Source organism: Onychomys torridus, chromosome 2 (genome assembly GCF_903995425.1).
Source record: "Onychomys torridus chromosome 2, mOncTor1.1, whole genome shotgun sequence".
In the NCBI taxonomy this organism is placed as follows: domain Eukaryota; kingdom Metazoa; phylum Chordata; class Mammalia; order Rodentia; family Cricetidae; genus Onychomys; species Onychomys torridus.
This window is the reverse complement of record NC_050444.1, coordinates 116450811-116470086: the sequence shown is the minus strand read 5'-3', so window position 1 is coordinate 116470086 and position 19276 is coordinate 116450811. Positions and strand designations below refer to the sequence as shown.

General features: G+C 37.7%; 2 protein-coding genes across 10 annotated transcripts in view; one reads left to right on the top strand and one right to left on the bottom strand.

Annotated features, from left to right (window-relative positions):
* The window catches only part of Efcab7 (EF-hand calcium binding domain 7), a 42580-nt gene extending 31889 nt beyond the window's left edge, over positions 1–10691 (bottom strand). For 3 of the 7 annotated variants that reach the window (XM_036180000.1, XM_036180005.1, XM_036180006.1), the window contains exons 1-6: positions 10381–10691; positions 8395–8582; positions 3206–3417; positions 2178–2264; positions 962–1157; positions 434–552 (exon numbers count right to left, since the gene is read on the bottom strand). In XM_036180000.1, coding sequence (XP_036035893.1) covers positions 434–552; positions 962–1157; positions 2178–2264; positions 3206–3417; positions 8395–8581 — 801 coding nt within the window. In that variant the 5' untranslated portion in view covers position 8582; positions 10381–10691. Of the gene's footprint in view, positions 1–433; positions 553–961; positions 1158–2177; positions 2265–3205; positions 3418–8394; positions 8583–9022 lie in introns of all 7 variants that reach the window. The other 4 variants (XM_036180001.1, XM_036180002.1, XM_036180003.1 and 1 more) reach the window with 4 other exon arrangements.
* Positions 10692–10758: 67 nt separating this feature from the next.
* LOC118578358 (integrin subunit beta 3 binding protein) overlaps positions 10759–19276 on the top strand; it is a 59154-nt gene continuing 50636 nt past the window's right edge. For 2 of the 3 annotated variants that reach the window (XM_036179245.1, XM_036179246.1), the window contains exon 1: positions 10759–10861. In XM_036179245.1, the coding sequence (XP_036035138.1) occupies positions 10785–10861 (77 nt within the window). In that variant the 5' untranslated portion in view covers positions 10759–10784. The remainder of the gene's footprint in view (positions 10862–19276) is intronic. The other variant, XM_036179247.1, reaches the window with a different exon arrangement.

Here is a 19276-nt window from a genome sequence, read left to right as displayed (position 1 = left end):
AACAAAAATTTTACTTGTCAAGATATATAGATAATTAATCTATTCATCAAGTTTAAAAATTGAAGAGTCACTATTTTCAAACTAAAGACCCTATACATAATAATATTCTTACTCATTTTTTTACTTTAAAATATCATAACCAAGGCCAGCAAGATAGCTCAGCAGACAAAGTTATCTACGGCCAAAACACACAACTCAAGTTCCGTCCTGGACCCCATATGGTGGAAGGACAGAGCCAACTCTCACAAGTGGTCCTCTGACCTCCACATGTGCACCATGGCAAGCCACATAAATAAATAATGTCTAGTTTAAAATATTACAAATAGAAATACTGCATTCTATAGGAAAACTCAAATTAATTCACAATCTCCATTGGTTTCCTGTAAACATTCAATAATTATTAGTAATCTTAAGTTCACTTAAAGTACTATACCTTTAAATTTGGTTCTGTTAACTTTGACTCTCGGTTACTATTAGCACTCATGGTAATTGTGAAGGAAACAGATGTTTTGAACTTTCTAGTTGTTGACAGTAAGGAATGGCTTGGGTCACCTGTAAAAAGTAACAGTTATTTGGTCTTATTCATGAAAAGTTGTCAGCAGCAGTTAATTTCTAAACACAGTGTCATACAGTCCATTGCATTAATTTCACTCTGTTCTTCCTATTGAAATGCAGTCAAAGGTTTTATATTGATCAGGCCTTAACATTTTAATTTATGTGCTACTAAGATAAGATCCTTATCTTAAATTTTAGTTTTAATAAAATGTAATGAGCATAGCCAAATGGGGTTTCATAATAAAATTTTACTTCAGTAGATTTTTACTGCTAAGAAAGTCTAGAAATGGTAGCTAATAGATTCTCTTTTACCTTATTATTGATAACTGGAGATGAAAGGAAATTTTTGTTTGAATTATGATCCACCATTTCTGATCAAGAAATTTTTAGTATTGAAAGTAAATACCTTTACTTGAGAATGTTTCCTGGTCATTTTTTCTTATGATTCTAGGTGATGGTTTTGGCGCTGGAGATGCGTCTCTTTCAGGGCACCCTTCGAGGTGGCTTCCAAACTGCTGCCACCTGAGTTTACTATCAGCCTCCACTCTTTCTAGTGTAGTCTTGAGACATTGCTCGCTGGTTGTCATATATAATTTACAGAACTAAAGGAAATAGAAAATTGTCAGCTGGGGAGGGAAATGTTCAGTCCTACATTTGGGAGGCAAGGGAGGTAAACACACATTAGTAGGCAAGGAGGAGGCTGGTCAATGAAACGCGTTTCTTCCTTTACTTGTTGTTCATGTTATTTTCCGTGAACCAGACTGCCCGGCCAGCCCCAAGTGACCTAGTGAAATGTAGCCATCAATCAGTGAGGTCACACTCCAAGTGAAAATGAATGGTACACCAGGAGAGGTGATTTATTTATTTTTTTAACAAGACACATAGACTTGCATTTGTTCTAAATAATTTTTCTGACTGTTCCACCTTAGAAAATGTTCATTTCTGAAGGGAGTCTCTATGGCTTGCTTGTATACCTGTATGTGCACGTATATGTATTTTAACTTGGTTATAAAGGCTGAGTGGCTCTTATTCAAAATGTTTTGACCAAAAGTATTTTGGATGACTTCAGATTTTGGAGCATGTGCAGATACATAAAAGGATATCTTTGGTAACTGAGTCTAATTGAAAAATCCACTTATGTTTCATGTGCTGCTTATACAAATAGCCCAAAGGAAGTTTTTTAAGTTATACTTTTAGCAGGCCTTCACATGAGCTCCTATATGAACTTAGCTTCAGAATGTGGAACATTTCATATTTTGAATGTTCAGACTAGGGGGTGCTTGCTTGCCCTACACTGTTTGTAATACAATCATCAGATCATAATTGTGACACTGAGAGGATAAAGTACAATGGTATGCAGTACATAACTATGCCCTTGCCAATATTTAAAAACATCTGTACAGAGGCTGGAGTTGCTTCACAGTACAGTGTGTCACATGTATGGGGCTCTGGGTTCCAACACACTTCTCTGATATGGTCTAATCATTTCACAATGCATGCATATATCAAAAGCATCTTTGCATACACTATCAATATATATCATTTTGTCAGTTACATCATAGCAACACTGGGGAAAATTCCCTACACAGCATGCATGTTTCTTTCAATAAGGGGTTATCTACCTTAATGTAGTCAAACTTTCCATCAGCATTTACATCAGCCAAATTTATTACAGCATTTAATTCTTCCTGAGTCATCTTCTCACCTCTCTAACAAGAAAACAAGACATATTTTAAAACAACGTAATTAATGCTTTATTACTGACAGTGATGGTAGAAATGCATTTTTCGTTTTTTATTTTTCTGAGTCAGTTTCACTATATAGACCTGGCTGACCTGGAATTTAATCTGTAGACCAGGCTGGCCTGGAACTCAGAGAGAGCTGCCTACCTCTGCCTCCCAAGTGCTGGGATTAAAGGTGCGAGTGAGCTACAGTGCCCAGTTGGAAACATATTTTTAACCTCTACTACAAATAAGTTGAATATGTAGTTTCATTATGAGTCAGAATGAGAGTATTAAGCAATAATGAAACTATGTTAAATAAAATTTCATAAAATTATTAAATTTTGTGAAAATGTTTCATTTCAGTTTCAAGATTTTAACAATTTATGTTATAGAGTCTGTGATAATGGATATTGAAGACAGAGTAATAATATCTTCTAAAAGTGTTCAAAAAATAAAATGAGCTGAGCATGGTGGTGCATACCTATAATCCCAGCACTTAGGAGTCAAAGGCAGGTGGATCCGAGTTCAAGGCCAGCCTGGTCTACAAAGTGAGTTCAAGGACAGCCAGGGCTACACAGAGAAACCTGGTCTAGAAAAAAAAAAAAAAAGAAAAAAAAAACCAAAATGATATCAAATCACATTTATACTTATTTTCCTTTTACTGAACACATGAAAATCACAAATTTTCAGAGTTCTGAGCAGAAAAGAATTACACAGGGGGAAGGGATCATGGGCTCAACTTTATACTTTCTCTCTTATTTATAAAGCACTTTTTATGGAGAAGGACTGAAATACTTTATAAATACTGTACGCCATTCATCTTCCCTTGTGAGAGAATGCTTACTTTAATGTGGGTTTTGGTAGCCAAAGCTGGACTCCAGGTGCTTTACAGACACGCACAGGATAAAACTCGCCACAGGTCTTACCTTCGTTAGATATTTATGAAGGTCAGAGTGTAGAATAGAACCATCGTCATTTGCATCTAACTGTTTAAATGATTTTAGCAATTCTGCTTTTGAAGTAGGTTTTTCCTTGCTTAAAATGATACAAAAATCATCAAAATTCAGTTTGGCAGTTTGAGGAGTCCAATACTTATTAATGGTCTTTTGGGATGGATTTCTTCCTGCATGCTGAAGAGCTGCCCAATTTAAAAAAAAAAAAAAAAAAGTATTACATATTACTATAACATTTGGAATTGATATTTGAATATTCTTTTTCTTCAATCCCTATACATTAGTAAGCAAATCCAGTATCTCTCATCAAATCACCACTGGTATTGACTACATAGCTACATCAATGTATCTTTCTCTAGATAGTTACATCCACGTATGCTTCATTATTGAAAGCAAAAACCATACAAGCCTACCAGCTAAAGAGACTTATACAGTAGGGGCAGAATGGATTCATTCCTTCTTCTATCTGTTTCGTTTTCAACCTACTTAACTGTCGTTATCTGCTTTACTTAAGAGCTTTATTTTTTGAGGCAGGTTCTCACTCTGTAGCCCAGGCCAGCCTGGAACTCATTTTGTAGATCTGATTTGGCCTTGAACTTGATGCGATCTTCCTGCCTCCAAAGTGCTGGGATTACAAGGATGAGCCACCAGAACTTCTAGAGAAAACAAGGTTGACTGAATTTTTTTTTTTTTTTGAGACCACAAGGGTAACCACAAAAAGTATAAATGATTATTTTTTTCAGGGTTGACAGACATTTCAGTGACTGAAAGAACTCATTTGTTCAAGAACTTTAATGTCAACAAGGTGTAGTATCTATAATGTTCACCAGAGCTAGGTAGTAGGGGCTCCAGAATGTCAAGCATGCACCTAATGTCAAATATGTGCACAGAAGCATCCATTTGCAGGGCTAATGGAATGGCTCAGCAGGTGAAGGCATTTGCCATCAAACCTGAGAACTTCAGTTCTATGCCCAGGATCCACACAGTGCCAAGAACCAAGTTGTTCTCTCACCTCGAAATGCTTTGCCATGTGCACACACACACACACACACACACACACACACACACACACACACACAGAGAGATACTTAAAATCATTTTTATCTGTATATCGGTAAAGGACTTATAATCTCAGAAAGGCTGTATATTTGTATATGTCACACAACACTAAATACAATACCTTTAAACAATTACAGACACCTTCAGTTCACTACAAGTGATGTAGTAATTTGCAAATGAACTTCTACATATTACTTTATAACTGTCCATAATGAACTAATAAGTTTCTGAACCACCAGAGAAGAAATCATTAAACTATTGCCAGGCGTTGGTGGCGCACACCTTTAATCCCAGAAGAGGCAGGCGGATCTCTATGAGTTCGAGGCCAGCCTGGGCTACCAAGTGAGTTCCAGGAAAGGCACAAAGCTACATAGAGAAACTGTCTCGAAAAATCACACACACACACACACACACAAAAAAAAAAAAAAAAAAAAAAAATTCTAAAGCTGTATCTGTCTTGAATTGTGCTACCAAATTTTATTATAAAGTATTATATTGGAAATTTCCAACTATTGGGGGTGGAAATGTATACTATATGTGCATCATAAATCAACACTAAAATGATTATCTGAATTTTCTACAATTTAATATAATGAAGATTAGTAAATACAAAACAGTCTAGAGAAATACCCATGAAGAAAGGGAAACTAGATGAACATAGTAAATATAAATAATTGAATCAATTATTGGGCACTAGTTGCACAAAATCATATGAAGGGTGACTTTGTTCTTTGGAGACAAAAGTTTTTTTTGGTCCAAAGTTATTCTGTGGTATAAGTGTAAATTCTACGTTATTTAAAAAATATTTACATCTTATGGGCTAGAGAGATGGCTCAGAGGTTAAGAGCACTGACTGCTCTTCCAGAGGTCCTGAGTTCAATTCCCAGCAACCATATGGTGGCTCACAACCATCTGTAATGAGATCTGGTGCCCTCTTCTGGCCTGCAGGCATATATGCAGGCAGGACACTGTATATATAATAAATAAATAAATCTTAAAAATATTTACATCTTATGTATTTATTATTATTTGTGTGTGTGCATCATCATCATCATCATCATTTGTGTGTGTGCCTGCACATGCATGCCATGGTGCAAATGTGGAGATCAGATGACAATTTGTTATACTTGGTTCTATCCTTCCACCATGAGGGTTCTGGGGACTGAACTCAGGTCCTCAAGCTTGGTGGCAAGCTCTTCTACCTATTGAGCCATATCGTTGACCTATGTAAAGTCTGCATGTTAAGTGTAATATTTCTACCTGTGGTCATGACTTACATTTGAAAGACTAGGAGACATTTCCCTATCCTTCAGCTTACGCCAATAAACTTTACTTAGATAACTGAAATAACACAGGAAGGGAAACAAGAAGACAAGCTTGGAGATGATCTACACAGCCAACAGAATTTATTTTTTAACATTGTGTGTGTGCGTGTGTGTGTGTGTGTGTGTGTGTGTGTGTATGCACACAATCCTCATGGAGGTCAGAAGCCAATTTAATTTTTTCTTCTTCCCCAGTGTGGGCCCTAGGGATGCAACTCCAGTTGCCATGTTTGGCAGCAGATGCCCTCAACCAGTGAACCAACTCAAGGTTCTGCTGACAGTACTTTTCACGGCTGTAACTGCCATCTTCTATCTGCTTAGAAGACCTTTGTGGAAATGTGTAGCACTGAACATACATTTTTTTTCACATTTTGGATACAGAAAAATCCTTGGTTACCATGCTTCCCTAGGAATAAAGAGTAAGTATTTGCCTACTACGTAAACAAACAACTCAATAATTCATCTACCAACAGAATTAGAGAGATGGTATATGTGTTTAGGAATCTATCCCTAGTCAATGCCCTGACTAGAATGGGAGAATAATGCAGAACTTAATAAAATTGTAATTTGAAGGTTAAAAATGTATTGGCGGAAGGAAATTCTTTTGGTAAATATTTAGAAAAACCATCTTACCAACTCTTAGGAAGAGCAGCTTAGCAAACACTTGCCACTATCTTCAATAACAAAGAAAATTTTAGTTTTTTTCCCCCATTTTATATAGTCTCTACTATGGTCCAGGCTGGCTCAAACTTAAGATAATCCTCCTGCCTCCGCTTCCTGAGTGCTTGAATTATAAGCCTGTGCCTTCATGCCTGACTACTATATTCACCACCTAAGAATCTTCTGGGTGTATCTTCTTTTTGTTTTAAGCGCCTAGGATTGAACTCCAGGCCTGTGCAAGGGCTCTAGCCTTAAGTTCTATCACTAGCTCCTTTAAAACTATTGATTTAAAAAGGACAACTGTCTCAAAATAAAATTAATTATGCCAAAATATGTACGTAGAAGTAAACATCTCTACATCTGAGAAGTCTTTACTAGCTGCAGATGTTTAAAGGTTGACATCTATATAGTGATCTTTTGCTTACGGTGTACTTAAGCTTTGCCATGTATCTGTGATACCCGTGGTACTGCTGTCTGACTCTGTGTGGAAATGTCAGACCATATGTTATGTGCTAAGGGCAGAAGCATATATGAAAAAGAGTAGTAAGAAACAGGTGTCACTGATGTACATATTCCTTTGTAAAAACCATCTTTAGCCCAACAGTGCTACAAAGAATATATTCCACCTTAAACCAAAACCATGTGTAACACCGGAGATGCAAAAACAGGTTTGTTTTCTACCCAGATACCAAAACCATGTGTAACACTGGAGATGCAAAAACAGGTTTGTTTTCTACCCAGATAATTTCACAGGACTGACAGTGTCTTAATACATATTAATTGATTAATAGTTCAAGAACTATACCATAGGAAGGTATGTTAAACTTTTCAAGTTAACAAATTCACTTTTCTATATTCTTTCTTTTTTTGTTTTGTTTTTGTTTTTCAAGACTGGGTTTCTCTGTGTGTAACAGTCCTGGCTGTCCTGGAACTCAATTTGTATATCAGGCTGGCCTTGAACTCAGAGATCCATATGCTACTGCCTCCTGTGTGCTAGGATCAAAGACATCCACCACCATACCCAACCACTGTTTCTATTTTCAAGAGAAAAGAAAAACTCAGATATTTCATGAACAGCAGCAAAGTGGAGTTTTAATTAATCCGGTTTCTTTCTATACTATTTAATATATGCCAATTAAACAAAAGCATTTAAAATTCAAGATGAAAGTTCACAAATTTTAAAATTATGTAAGTCAAAGTTACACATAATTTTTGAAATTGCTACTATCATATGCATTTGTTCTTAAACTATTTAATAATGTCTTCTACTTAGATAACAATATATTTTAATCTTGTCAATTTTCATCATTCCTCCAAAGGAATTTTCTTAGAAAGAGATCATATGTATAAAAACCCAAGACATTTCTGCAGAAACCTAGCAGAATTTTGTTTAAGCAAATTACTTCTAAAGATGGCAAAGAAACTCAGTTCTCTGCTAATAAGATTCGGCTTGATGACCTGAGTGATGGCATCACCTGCTGTTGTCATTTACCCATCTCCAGCGACTAAAGACAACCAGAATCAAGACCTCCCTGTTCTTTCATCCCCTGGCAAGGGTCACATTCAGTGATGTGGAGGGATTTTAAAATATGATAACGGGTAGAATAAGAAACAAAACTTCTCAACTCCTAATTCTCTTCCAAAATTTCATTTATCTATATTTTTCTTTTAAGTCATTCGACCTCAGTTTTGCAAATTCTTTATCTTTTCCTTAATGTAGGTCAAAATTCAGACTAGTGAGTCAGATGACAAAAGGGTTTTGATTCTATTATTATAAATCTAAAGCACCACCAGACAACTAAAAACCAGCAACAGTAACAACTCTTAAGCAAGTAGTAACTGGTGGAAGCTTTGACTACACAGTCTTCTCTCTCTCTCTCTCTCTCTCTCTCTCTCTCTCTCTCTCTCTCTCTCTCTCTCTCCCCATAGCTATCTGTTGATATGTGTCTAGTTTGGAAGTCCCTAGAACATGTAACTATATAAACAGCTACTGTTTCTCACAGTCATGTTGTTTCTTTCAGTGTGAAACTGGAGTGACTCAACAATGTAATTCTAATTCAGACCTATCAGTCTATTAACTTTCAAAACATAAAGCAAAATATTCAACTTTTAAAAATTTACCTAGGTAAAGTTGATCCTTAGAAATAATGTTTTCCAGGCTGCTTTTGAAGATAGTTAAGTAGGCGGCTCTACAATTCATATAAAATACCTCCTGTTCAGTTAGTAGAAATTTCTTTGTTCGGGGACTCCCTGAAAGCATTGATTTGTGAGTACCCAAAGCTGCATCACTTCCAGGATTGCTGGCCATTCTATTAGAAAAATAATGTAACATTTTACTTTGGTCCATGTAAATCACCTAAAAAGCAAATGTACCACCATAAAATTAAAAAAAAGGTAAGTGTTATAGCATCCATATGAACTTATCATACATGTTAAATAGAATAAATTCTTAACAATTGATTTCTAATTATATACATACACATGTATGTAATTCCTCAAATATATAATATCCCAAAGAACAAAGATATAGCATAATACAAAAGAATCAGAACAAAGAAAATGCATACACTTGTCATCTCAAAAAAAAGAGGTCATGTGAAACTTCAAAAGGTTGTTAAGATTACATCAGTTCACAAATATAAAGCATACAGAATACTACAGAGCATATAAATGCTAAACAAACTGTAGATGGAGTGAAATTTCCTAACAATGAGATATTTTATGTAAATCAACTGCAGTTGACACCCACCTTTCATAGCAGGATTAACTAAATCATTTCATTGACATTTCTACAATCCAGCACATGCCAAATCACTGAATATTTGAAGTCTCATTTATTACCATCAGGCTTTACTGAGTTTATTAGTAGTAATATTTGGGGTATATACATAACCTCTGCTCATAAAACATTAATACACAATCATACATCTTATTTCATCCTCTACTACACTGACCAGGTACTTTTTGTCCATTTTACAGATGATGAAATTGAGGGACAGAGATGTCACCCAGTTAGCAGTAAGTTTTGAAATTTCAGTAGTTTCTTCTGTTAACATGGATGAAGGTTTATTGAACAAAGGCTACTATGAGGTGCTAAATTGTGCTGGTGGTCCAATGGCTTCCAACATTACTTTATCCTGCGTTGACTTCTGAAAATACATTCCAATCTAATAAATTGAATAGTTCAAGTTGAACAATAAGATGACACAGGTAGAGTCCCCTTCAGGACTCATTGGATTCTTACTCAGGAGGCCTAAATCACTGGCACCTTCTTGAATTATGTAGGTCTTTTACACTTGGGAAAGAAAGATAATAATCGCTTATCATGGATGAAGTACCCTATTTATAATACACAGACCGCCTGCCTGACACTTTCATATTACACCAGATTTAGAAGGACCCCATAGGGATGTGGTGTCACAGTCTGGTTACTGCAAATTGGTATCACCATAATTAAACATCAGTTTTAAACACATATGCGTGCATGCCATCTCACAAATGTGCAAGAAAACTGTTCCAGTAAGGAAGAACGGGCACTCACTTTACAGCAAGCAATTTAAAAACATATTTTTAAGGATCTTCTTCAAATGCTCTTTCCAAATAGGGTTATTCTCACATAGAAATCCCAGGGCAGAAATGTTCCAGAATTCTATTCTTTCCCTTCCTTTGAAGAGAGCCTAAACTGAAGCTTAAATAAATGTATAATTGGACCCCTAGGGCTCTGAAACCCCCTTTTTATTTAAAACTCTAGCCCAAGACTGAGACAGGGGCCTGGAGAGTACAATGTAGCAAACGGCTCCATAAATAACCAGACATACAATAAGCAGGAAAAAAATAAACAGTTAACAAGCGCCTAAGGCGTCTAAAGGGCCGAGTGAAAACAGAGAGCCATCCAGTCACCGTCTCTGCACTATGTAACAGTCATAGCTGATCGGAGACATCTCTCTCCGTTTTGTATTCCTCTGGCCACAACGCTGCATTCCTGTGTGTTTCGGGGGCTTGCGTGGGCTATTAGGAGGACACAAAAGGAAACGTAGCAGGAGGGAGCGGCAGCCACATAGCGAGGGCAGAGCGAGCGAGAGAGCGAGAGAGAGTGCCGGTTGCTACCTAATTTCAGCTCACAAACCAAGAAGAGCAGCCAATTCTCTTTAGTAGTTCCGTGAATCTCCCAGCGCAGCCGAACAGACCTCCGCCTTTTCCAGATTACCATAGCAACTGCTCTTCTCCGCCACCGGAAGTAAGAGACAGAGCACCTCCCAAACAGTCCGACTAGAGATCTCTGGACCGCTGACACAGAAAGTACAGTCACTGCCCTGTTGCTCGTCTGTTGCGAGGCTGCTTTGTCCAGAATAGTGAGAGAGGGTCGGCGGGGGCTAGGTGGGGCTCTGGCCCTAGTCTCTCGCAACACCCCTGTCCTCACATACACTAGGGCTGTTTATCGTGCGGAGGCTGTTTCCGGCGGACCGCGGTACGCGTGACGCCGCATCCAGTCCCCACTGCGCGGGCTTTTTATGCTTCCGCGTTTGCGGTTTCTCAGTTACTTCTACCTAGGAACGGTGGCCCTTCCCAGAGTCCCGAAATGCCGTAGGTATCTCTTCCCGGGATGTTGCTGTTTTGAGGGGCCCTCTGTGAGCAAAAGGAGTATACTCTGTAGCCCCATAGTCACTTTGTCTTTCCTGTTTCTATAAACGTGCCAGCCAGGATGCTTGGTTCTCTCAACCCGCTTCTACTCTTCAGCCCTACTTTACCAAAACCTCCCAATATTTTATAAGCTGTGGGCTAAATTTGAGCAATGTCTAACTGGAAATAACTTAGATAGGTTAACATACTGAGAATAAAACAAAGAAAAAACTTTTTTCTTTCCTAAAAGAGTAATTGGGGGAATGGCCTGAATGAATCTAAAATAAGTGGAAAAGAGCAAATAACCAATGACAATGGAATAGGTAGGATCTTAAAATTATAGTGAATGAAGAAACCAATTTGTGGAAAGCTGCATACAGCCTTTGAAGTTTCAGGGCTAGCAAAAATAAACAATTCTGTGTGCTAAGATTATAATGGGAAAGGCATAGCATGAATTTCATTTTAATGGTTGTCTCATGGGGAAAGACGGTGGGCTAGCAAAGGAGTCATGTGTATCCAGTCATGTTGGTGATATTGTTGCTTAATTGGGTGATGAATCTTTGGTAGCTTGTTTTTATAATTTGAACATTTGTTTTTTAGAATGCATCATAACCAATTTTAAATAGCGTTTTGGGTTTTTTTTTTGTTTTGTTTTTTGTTTTGTTTGGTTTTTTTGGTTTTTCGAGACAGGATTTCTCTGAGTAGCTTTGTGCCTTTCCTGGATCTCACTCTGTAGCCCAGGCTGGCCTCCAACTCACAGAGATCCGCCTGCCTCTACCTCCCTAGTGCTGGGATTAAAGGCGTGCACCACCACCGCCCTGCTTGTTTGTTGTTTTTTTAAGATTTAGAGTTTACCTATATTAAGTTCTTGTTAAGTATAATTTTCTACCATCCATTAGGTCTTTTGAGAAACAGGTGAATCAACTGATTGCTGCTCCTAACTTCTTTAAGCTACTCTCCCAGCCAAGTGTACTCTTGTTTTTCTCTGTGTGTTCTAAAGACAGAGGCAATATAATTTATCTAGGTTACAGCCTTGACTCTTAGACTTGAAGTGGAAAAATCACTTGGACTCAAACACAACAGGATTTGAATCCTCCTGAGTAAAATAGTTGATCAATAAATATTAAGTGAATGGTAAAGTTGCTGTTTAAAAAGAAGTTATCCTAAGGCAGATGTGGTGGTACCTGTAACCACAGGGTTTGGGAGCTAGAAGTAGGAAGACCAAGATCAGGAGTTAAGGCCAACATCAGGCTCGGACTTAAAAGTGGGGAGGGGACCGCAGCATCTGCTTTAGACTGCACGGAGGAATTTCACACCACATCTGTGCTTACATATTGCTAATGGCAATGTAATAGCTCTTACTGTTACGTTTCCATTGCTTCTCTCCCACCCCCACATCTTCCATCTTTTCACTTGTTAATCTCCTAGTTGCATTTGTTTCATTTTCCTAATTAACGTGTATTATTATCCTGCTGCTTCAGCCACAGACATTCAACCAGTTTCTAGAGAATTAACTTAATTCTGTTCCAAAGTTAGAAAATTAGAATAGCATTAGTGTTTCTAACTGTGACAGTGTTCTTAGTGCTGATACTCTTACAAAGTCAGAGTGTTGTGAAAAGAAATGAAAATGAACGATTTGATTTGATTTGCTTTGATAAAATGGCTGAGGCTGGCCTAAACTCCTAGTCCTCCTGCCTCCATATCCATCTCCCAGGTGCTGGTGTTACAGGCATGCACCATGATGCCTGACTTGAAAGCCTAGCTATTTTAGTATGTAGCGCACTACCACCACCCATTCACCATGTCCAAGGGAGGGGCTGTGGGTCAAAAAACAGACAAGAGACAGTGTGTCCTTAGCCTCAGCAGAATGCCGAATGCCGTTTGTTGAAGGAGGGAGGAGGCCTTAAATACAGGCTGACAGCACAGTGGAGAATCCCAGAGGGCAGAAGTTCGCTACTGATGTTTTACATTCTTGCGTCTAAGCTGTTAACACCCAATATGCAGGATACATAAACAAGGAACTTCCTGTAAGCATTCAGGAGGAAGGAAACCGGCAGAGGATTAGCATAGGGAGGACATTAGGGTCAAGGTCAGCAAACAAGGCAACAGCTACCCAAAAATGGGCCAGGGCCCTACATTATTAGTACACTTATTTGGGCTTTTAGTCAGATTGGTACTAATGCCAAATGCATTTATTTTTATTGTGTGGATTGATTATAAATCAATACTTTCTTTCAGCTGATCTTAAATAATTAAAATGATGTACCAGACTAAGTAATAGTTAACCATTTAATAAATATTGTTTGGCCCACAGGAGATATTCAGAGTTACATAATTTCTTGCCTTTTTAAGGTTAATAAATTGTTAGTACTTGCTACAATAGTTAAAAATATGAATTTTAAATAAATTTTTCTTGTTTATAAAATTGAGCAAGTTATAATAGAGGAAAGTATAATATGTGGCCTTTTGTAATGATGTGAGGCACTCTCCTAATATATGAATGAAAATCTTTGAATATCCCTAACATTCCAAAACTAGGTCCTACCTGAATCACATTTTTGTCTCAGGGCCTTCCCCTGCCATGTGCTGCGTGGCATCAGCAGCCCTCTGGAACTGCAGAAGAAGAATCCACACTCCTTTCAGTCTGATATCCTTCATGCCTCTACAGTCCATACCACACTGGATGGCACTGCCAAGGTTGGTTCCAGCTCTGGTTGGACACACCCTTGCACCCACAGTTGACCTGATTAGTAGCAGCCTTTTTCGTTCGTTTGCTTCCTAAGAGCAGAAAACCGCTTAGGCTACCTTTCACATTGGAAGCTTAGCTGAATGGGGTCTTGTCCTGAGGTCACCCTTCTTTGTCCCAATGCAGAACACTACTCTCCTTAATGGCACTAATCTCAATAACTGCTGCACAGCACAAGTCTTGGCTACAACATTATGTTTTCTGGTGCTCCTTTTGTTTAAACTGTGCACATTTTATTTCTTTCTGCTCCACTTGATCTTTTTTACTGCAGACTTATGTAAGAGTCATTAATAACAACCATGTCACAGATTCAGTATTATGTTACCTTGAAATTTTCTCGATCAAAGCAGTTGGTCTATGTGGTTGTTTGAAAGAAAATGGCTGAGTGGCACTATTTTCTCGATCAAAGCAGTTGCTCTATGTGGTGGTTTGAAAGAAAATAGTGAGTGGCACTATTAGGAGGTGTGGCTTTGTTGGAATGGGTATGGCCTTGTTCGAGGAAGTGTGTCACTATGGAGGTGGGCTTTAAGGTCTCATATATGCTCAAGATACCACCGAGTGACTCAGATCATTTCCTGTTGCCTTTAAGCCAAGATGGTGGACACTCAGCTACATTTCCTGCCTGCACACCCCCATGTCACTGGATAATGATAATGAACTGAACTTCTAAACTGTAAGCGAGCCACCACAATTAAATATTGTCCTTTATAAGAGTTGCTATGGTCATGGTGTCTTTTCACAGCAATAGGAACCCTAACTAAGACAGCCCGTTGCTTTTTAACTTAGCCTCCAACTGGTTCTCAGATCAGTGGCAGAAGACAGCCCGATTCTTTGCCAAACTATCACAAGAATGCCCTATAGCACAGTTGCTATTGTTGCCTGCCTCTGAAACCTCTTGAGTTGGGCCTTTGCCATCCACGTAACTCTCAGTACTGCTGTCTTCCAGGATCCTACTAGAACAGTTTGCTAAACTCTGCTTACAGAAGTCAACCATTTTTTTCTAGTCCAAAGTTCTAAAGTCTTCCACATTGGCCCAAATAATAATAATAGCAATATTCATATTTTTCAAAGCAACAGCTTACTCTCAGTACCAACTTCTCTATTAGTTACTTGTGCTGTAATAAACCACGACTAAAAACATCACATAGAAGAAAGGGTTTATTTTGGCTTACGGGCTAGAGGCATTAGTGTGATGGTGGGAAAGAATGGCAGCAGGCAGCAGGCATGGTTGGAGGAGCAGGAAGTTGATAGCTCACATCTTGAACCACAGTCACAAAGCAGAGAACAAACTGGAAGTGGTCCAAGACTGCCTGCAGAAATGTACTTCCTCCAGCAAAGCTGCATCACATACACCTCCCCAAACAAAGGATAAAATTGCAATATGGTCTATTGCCATTATATTAATGACTTGTTGAGATTTTGATTATTGGGTTTATGTAAGAAAACAGTTTGTATTTGGGTAAAACACAAGGAGGCTTGTGTGGTGGCATATGCCAGTAGTCCCACAACCTGGGAGATAGACATGGGAGGATCTGCAGTTCAAAGTCATTGTCAGCTATCTGCTGAGTTTGAGGCTAGCCTGTGCTACATGTGACCCTGTTAAGAAAGAGAGAAGGGTGGGAAGGTGAGAACATGTACATACTGGGTCAGGAAAACCTACATATTTACATTAAAGAATGATTAAGCAAATGAGACAAAATTCAGACAAGTGGTATATTTGGATAAAGTCTGAATAATTCTTATTCTTATTTTTGGATTTTTTTTTTTTTTTTGAGACAGGGTCTCAGACTGAAGCTCAGGCTGACCCTGAACTTACAATTGTCCTGCTTTAATCTCTCAAATGATGAGAACTATAGACATGTGTTTCTGCCCCTGTCCTTTGGAATTTAAAAAAATAAAGTTGTATTGAAATTCACTGATTTGTTTTTTATTAAACTAGTGAATAAAATAATGAGTTAGACACAACTGAAAAAAGAATTCAAAAGTTGGAACATAAATGTGAAAACCCTGCAGAGAGGACAGTAATGAAAAATGAGTTTAGAACTGGGAAGACATTGAGAGAATACAAAATTAATTTTCAGTAACTTCAGGGCTAGAAAGGTAGCATGGAGGAGAAATAATATTTGAGAAGACGGTAGCTCTTCTAGAATTGATGAACATACATCAACAAAGAAGTCTGTCTTAGACATAATTGTATTAATATGACATCTTTGAAGACTGATATTTAAAGTACCCTGAATATAGTTGGTCAAAATATTTTTTAAGAGGAAAGTTAGGCAGTGTTATTTTATTGGTAGAATGCTTGCCAAGCATGTATGAAACCTTTGATTCAACTCCTAGTTTATGTATATGTTTATGTATAACATATATTTATATGTGACATACATCTTAACACTATATGTCATGACAAATATGTATTTTAAAGACATATCTAGGAGTTTGAAACCAAACTAGGTGTCTTACATATGCAAAAGTGGGACATCATAGGAAATTGAAATAATTGAGACATGATTTTAATGAAAAAAATCACAGTTGATTTTAAAAACTCAATAATTTATGTAACAACAATATGCCAACTACTCTCAGGGTCTGAGAATCAAAATATGTACTGTCTAGTGGTTTGAGTTTTCATGGAAGAGAGTTCAATAAACATCTTCAGAACTTAATGCTAATTAAATAACAGACAAGACCTTGTGATTTAATAATATAGGGAAGGAAACATACATACATAGAACACCCAGAAGGTCAAGTACCAACGCTGTTGAGAAGAGAAGGATACTTATTGAAAACTGAACAGTAGCTATGGCAACTCCATGGAGCTCATTCTCAGTCTTAGAAGTGTCGCAGACATCAGTAGCAGTTGGATGTTTTGTTTTGGTGTATGTGTGTATGTGTGTTGTGAAATATAATTCATAAAGAAAAGTGCATAAAACACCACCTCACCTACCTGCCATTTAAATTATATAGACCTGTGTAAGTCCTTTGAATTCATAGGACTCTTTTAAAGGACTTATTGTTGTCAGATACATATACTAATATGTGTTTGTATTGAGAATATCATTTAAGAGTGAAATGATCTTAACCTGATTTCTCTTTTTATTAAACCCTAGAACATCTCACTTCCCAAATATGCCCATTAACTTCTGTAAAGAAAAAATTTCTTTGGGTCATTATTAATCTTTTGATAAGGAAGATTTTGATATAAAAATACATTACCTAGTAAGTGGCCAAAGTTTGTGGCTGGTTGTGTCACAAAGTATCATAGCAAACAATCCCTTTAGATACTTTCCCATTATGCCCATTCAGATGCTTTGTGTGATGGGTGGAATTTCCACTCACTGATGAGACTTTGTGTGTGGTTGTGGGAAGTTTTGTATACTTGAATGAAAAGGAAAATACAAAAGACACATAGAAGATCCTTCTCCCTTCTGTTCTCATTCTCATGCAAAATAGAAAGTAAATCATTTCATATACCTCAAGTTACATTTAACGTGTCACGAGTTATGAACTTACCCATTGCCTTTTATCAAAGGATTTCTAAGCAGCTCAGGAGCACAGTCACAAGGCCCCTAAACACTTGTAAAGTTGGTGGCTGGCAGCCTTAACATGGCCGTTATACTGAGGAGTAAAGGAAGAACTGAAATACTGGTATTTTTGTCTTCCACTCAGAAACTCTTACCACTTTACAGGCCAGTATTACCAAGTTTATGAAGCTTATTGCAATTATGGGAGTTGACCAACCTTGGGGAAGTATTTGGCATAGCATGAGAGATCCCCCAGTCTTATCCACTTCCCTAAGTTTGCTCTTCACCCCCAACCGCTGCACTCGACCCTACCATTCAAAGTCATGTTTAACATTTTAAAAGTTATATAAAAAAGAATCTCATCATATAGTTTTGTGAGCTTCCATGGTGTCATTCCTTCTTGGCTAAGAATCAGTGATAGCTTTCCCCCTTAAAACTTAGCTACTCTGGGCTGGAGACATGGCTCAGCAGTTAAGAGCACTGGCTGCCCTTCGAGAGGTCCTGAGTTCAATTCCCAGCAACCACATGGTGGCTCACAACCATCCTTAATGAGATCTGGTGCCCTCTTCCGGCCTGCAAGCATGTGTGTAGGCAGAACACTGTGTACATAATAAATAAATAAATCTTTTTTAAAAAAGACTGCTTAAGTAAAATTTAAAAAAAAACTTAGCTACTCATTTTGTTGTGATGAAGCAGAGAATCCTATTTAAGGGTACTGTCATGTGTTAAGCTAAATAAAACAGTGGACCATTCTTAAAGAATATTATATAATTTTACCTGCTGAAAACTTGCACACCAAATATGTCTTTATAAAATTGTGACAGCATTAATTCTAGTAGCAACTGTGATTTTGATCCCAGTTGAGTTAGCAGAACTCACAGTTTTAAACATATCAGTCCATCATGGCACTTAGGCATAGTGGAGTAGCAACTTACATTATGGCAGCCAAACACCTTGTGTACACAGCTTTCCTGTGTCCTTTTCGTCCCATCTGGGCCTCCACTAAGAGTGGTGCCTCCCATGTTCAAGGTGGGTTCTAAGAATGCGTTCATTGAAACCCAAGGGTACGCTTTACTGGTCACCTAGACACTTCTCAGTCCAGTCAAGCTGGCATTATGCCACACAACGAATCTAAACTTAGTACAATTAAAAATGGGATGTAATAGTCAAGTTATGGGAGTGGGTAGAAATTTGAGAGAATGGAAAATGCGAAGTCACCTGCAATTATAAGATCACTCTGAAGTAGGAATACAACCACACTATTGTGTAACTATTACCATGCTCTATCCCTAGACTATTTTCATCATGTGGGACTAAAACTGTACTTTAAATTAAACAATAATTCCCATTTCTTCCTGCCTCTAGCCCACAGAAGTCACCATTTTACTATCATGTCTGAATTTGACTATCATATGAATAAAATCTACACAGTTTATCCTTTTGTAACTGGCTTATTTTTACTCAGGGTAATGTCTTCAGGGTTCCTCAATATTGTAATAAGTGTCAGATTTCTTTTTTGTTTTTACTTATTAATATTTTAATTAAGATATAATTATACCACTTCCCCCATCCCGTCCTATGTCCCCATTCACTCCCTTTCTAATTGGTGGCCCGTTTCTCTTTGGTCATTATTGGTACACACACGTACACAGAAATACAACTGCTGAGTCTGTCTAGTGTGGTTTACTACAGGCAGCTGATGACCACTAAGTGAGAATTAGCCTCTCCCAGAGATGCGCTCCCTAATTGGTTATCCAATACAAAGTAGTCAGGCCTGAGATCAAATTTCATTTTTAAAGCTGACTAATAGCCACATATGTACCTACCACGTTTTGTGTATTAATTCATCTCCCACCAGCCACTTAGACTTCTTCTACCATTTTGCCATTTTAACAATGCTGTCCTAAGCATTGTTTTTATACATGCCCATTCATGTTTTGGCTTTCACTTCATTTTGGAGTTTTAATCCCTGAATCATGGTAGTTCTGTTTTTAATATTTTGAGAAACCGCATTGTTTAAATAGGGCTCTATTGGTTTACATTCTCATCAGCACTGTGCAGGGCTTTTTATTTCTCTGCATCCTTGCCACACTGCTTATTGTGTATTTTTCTT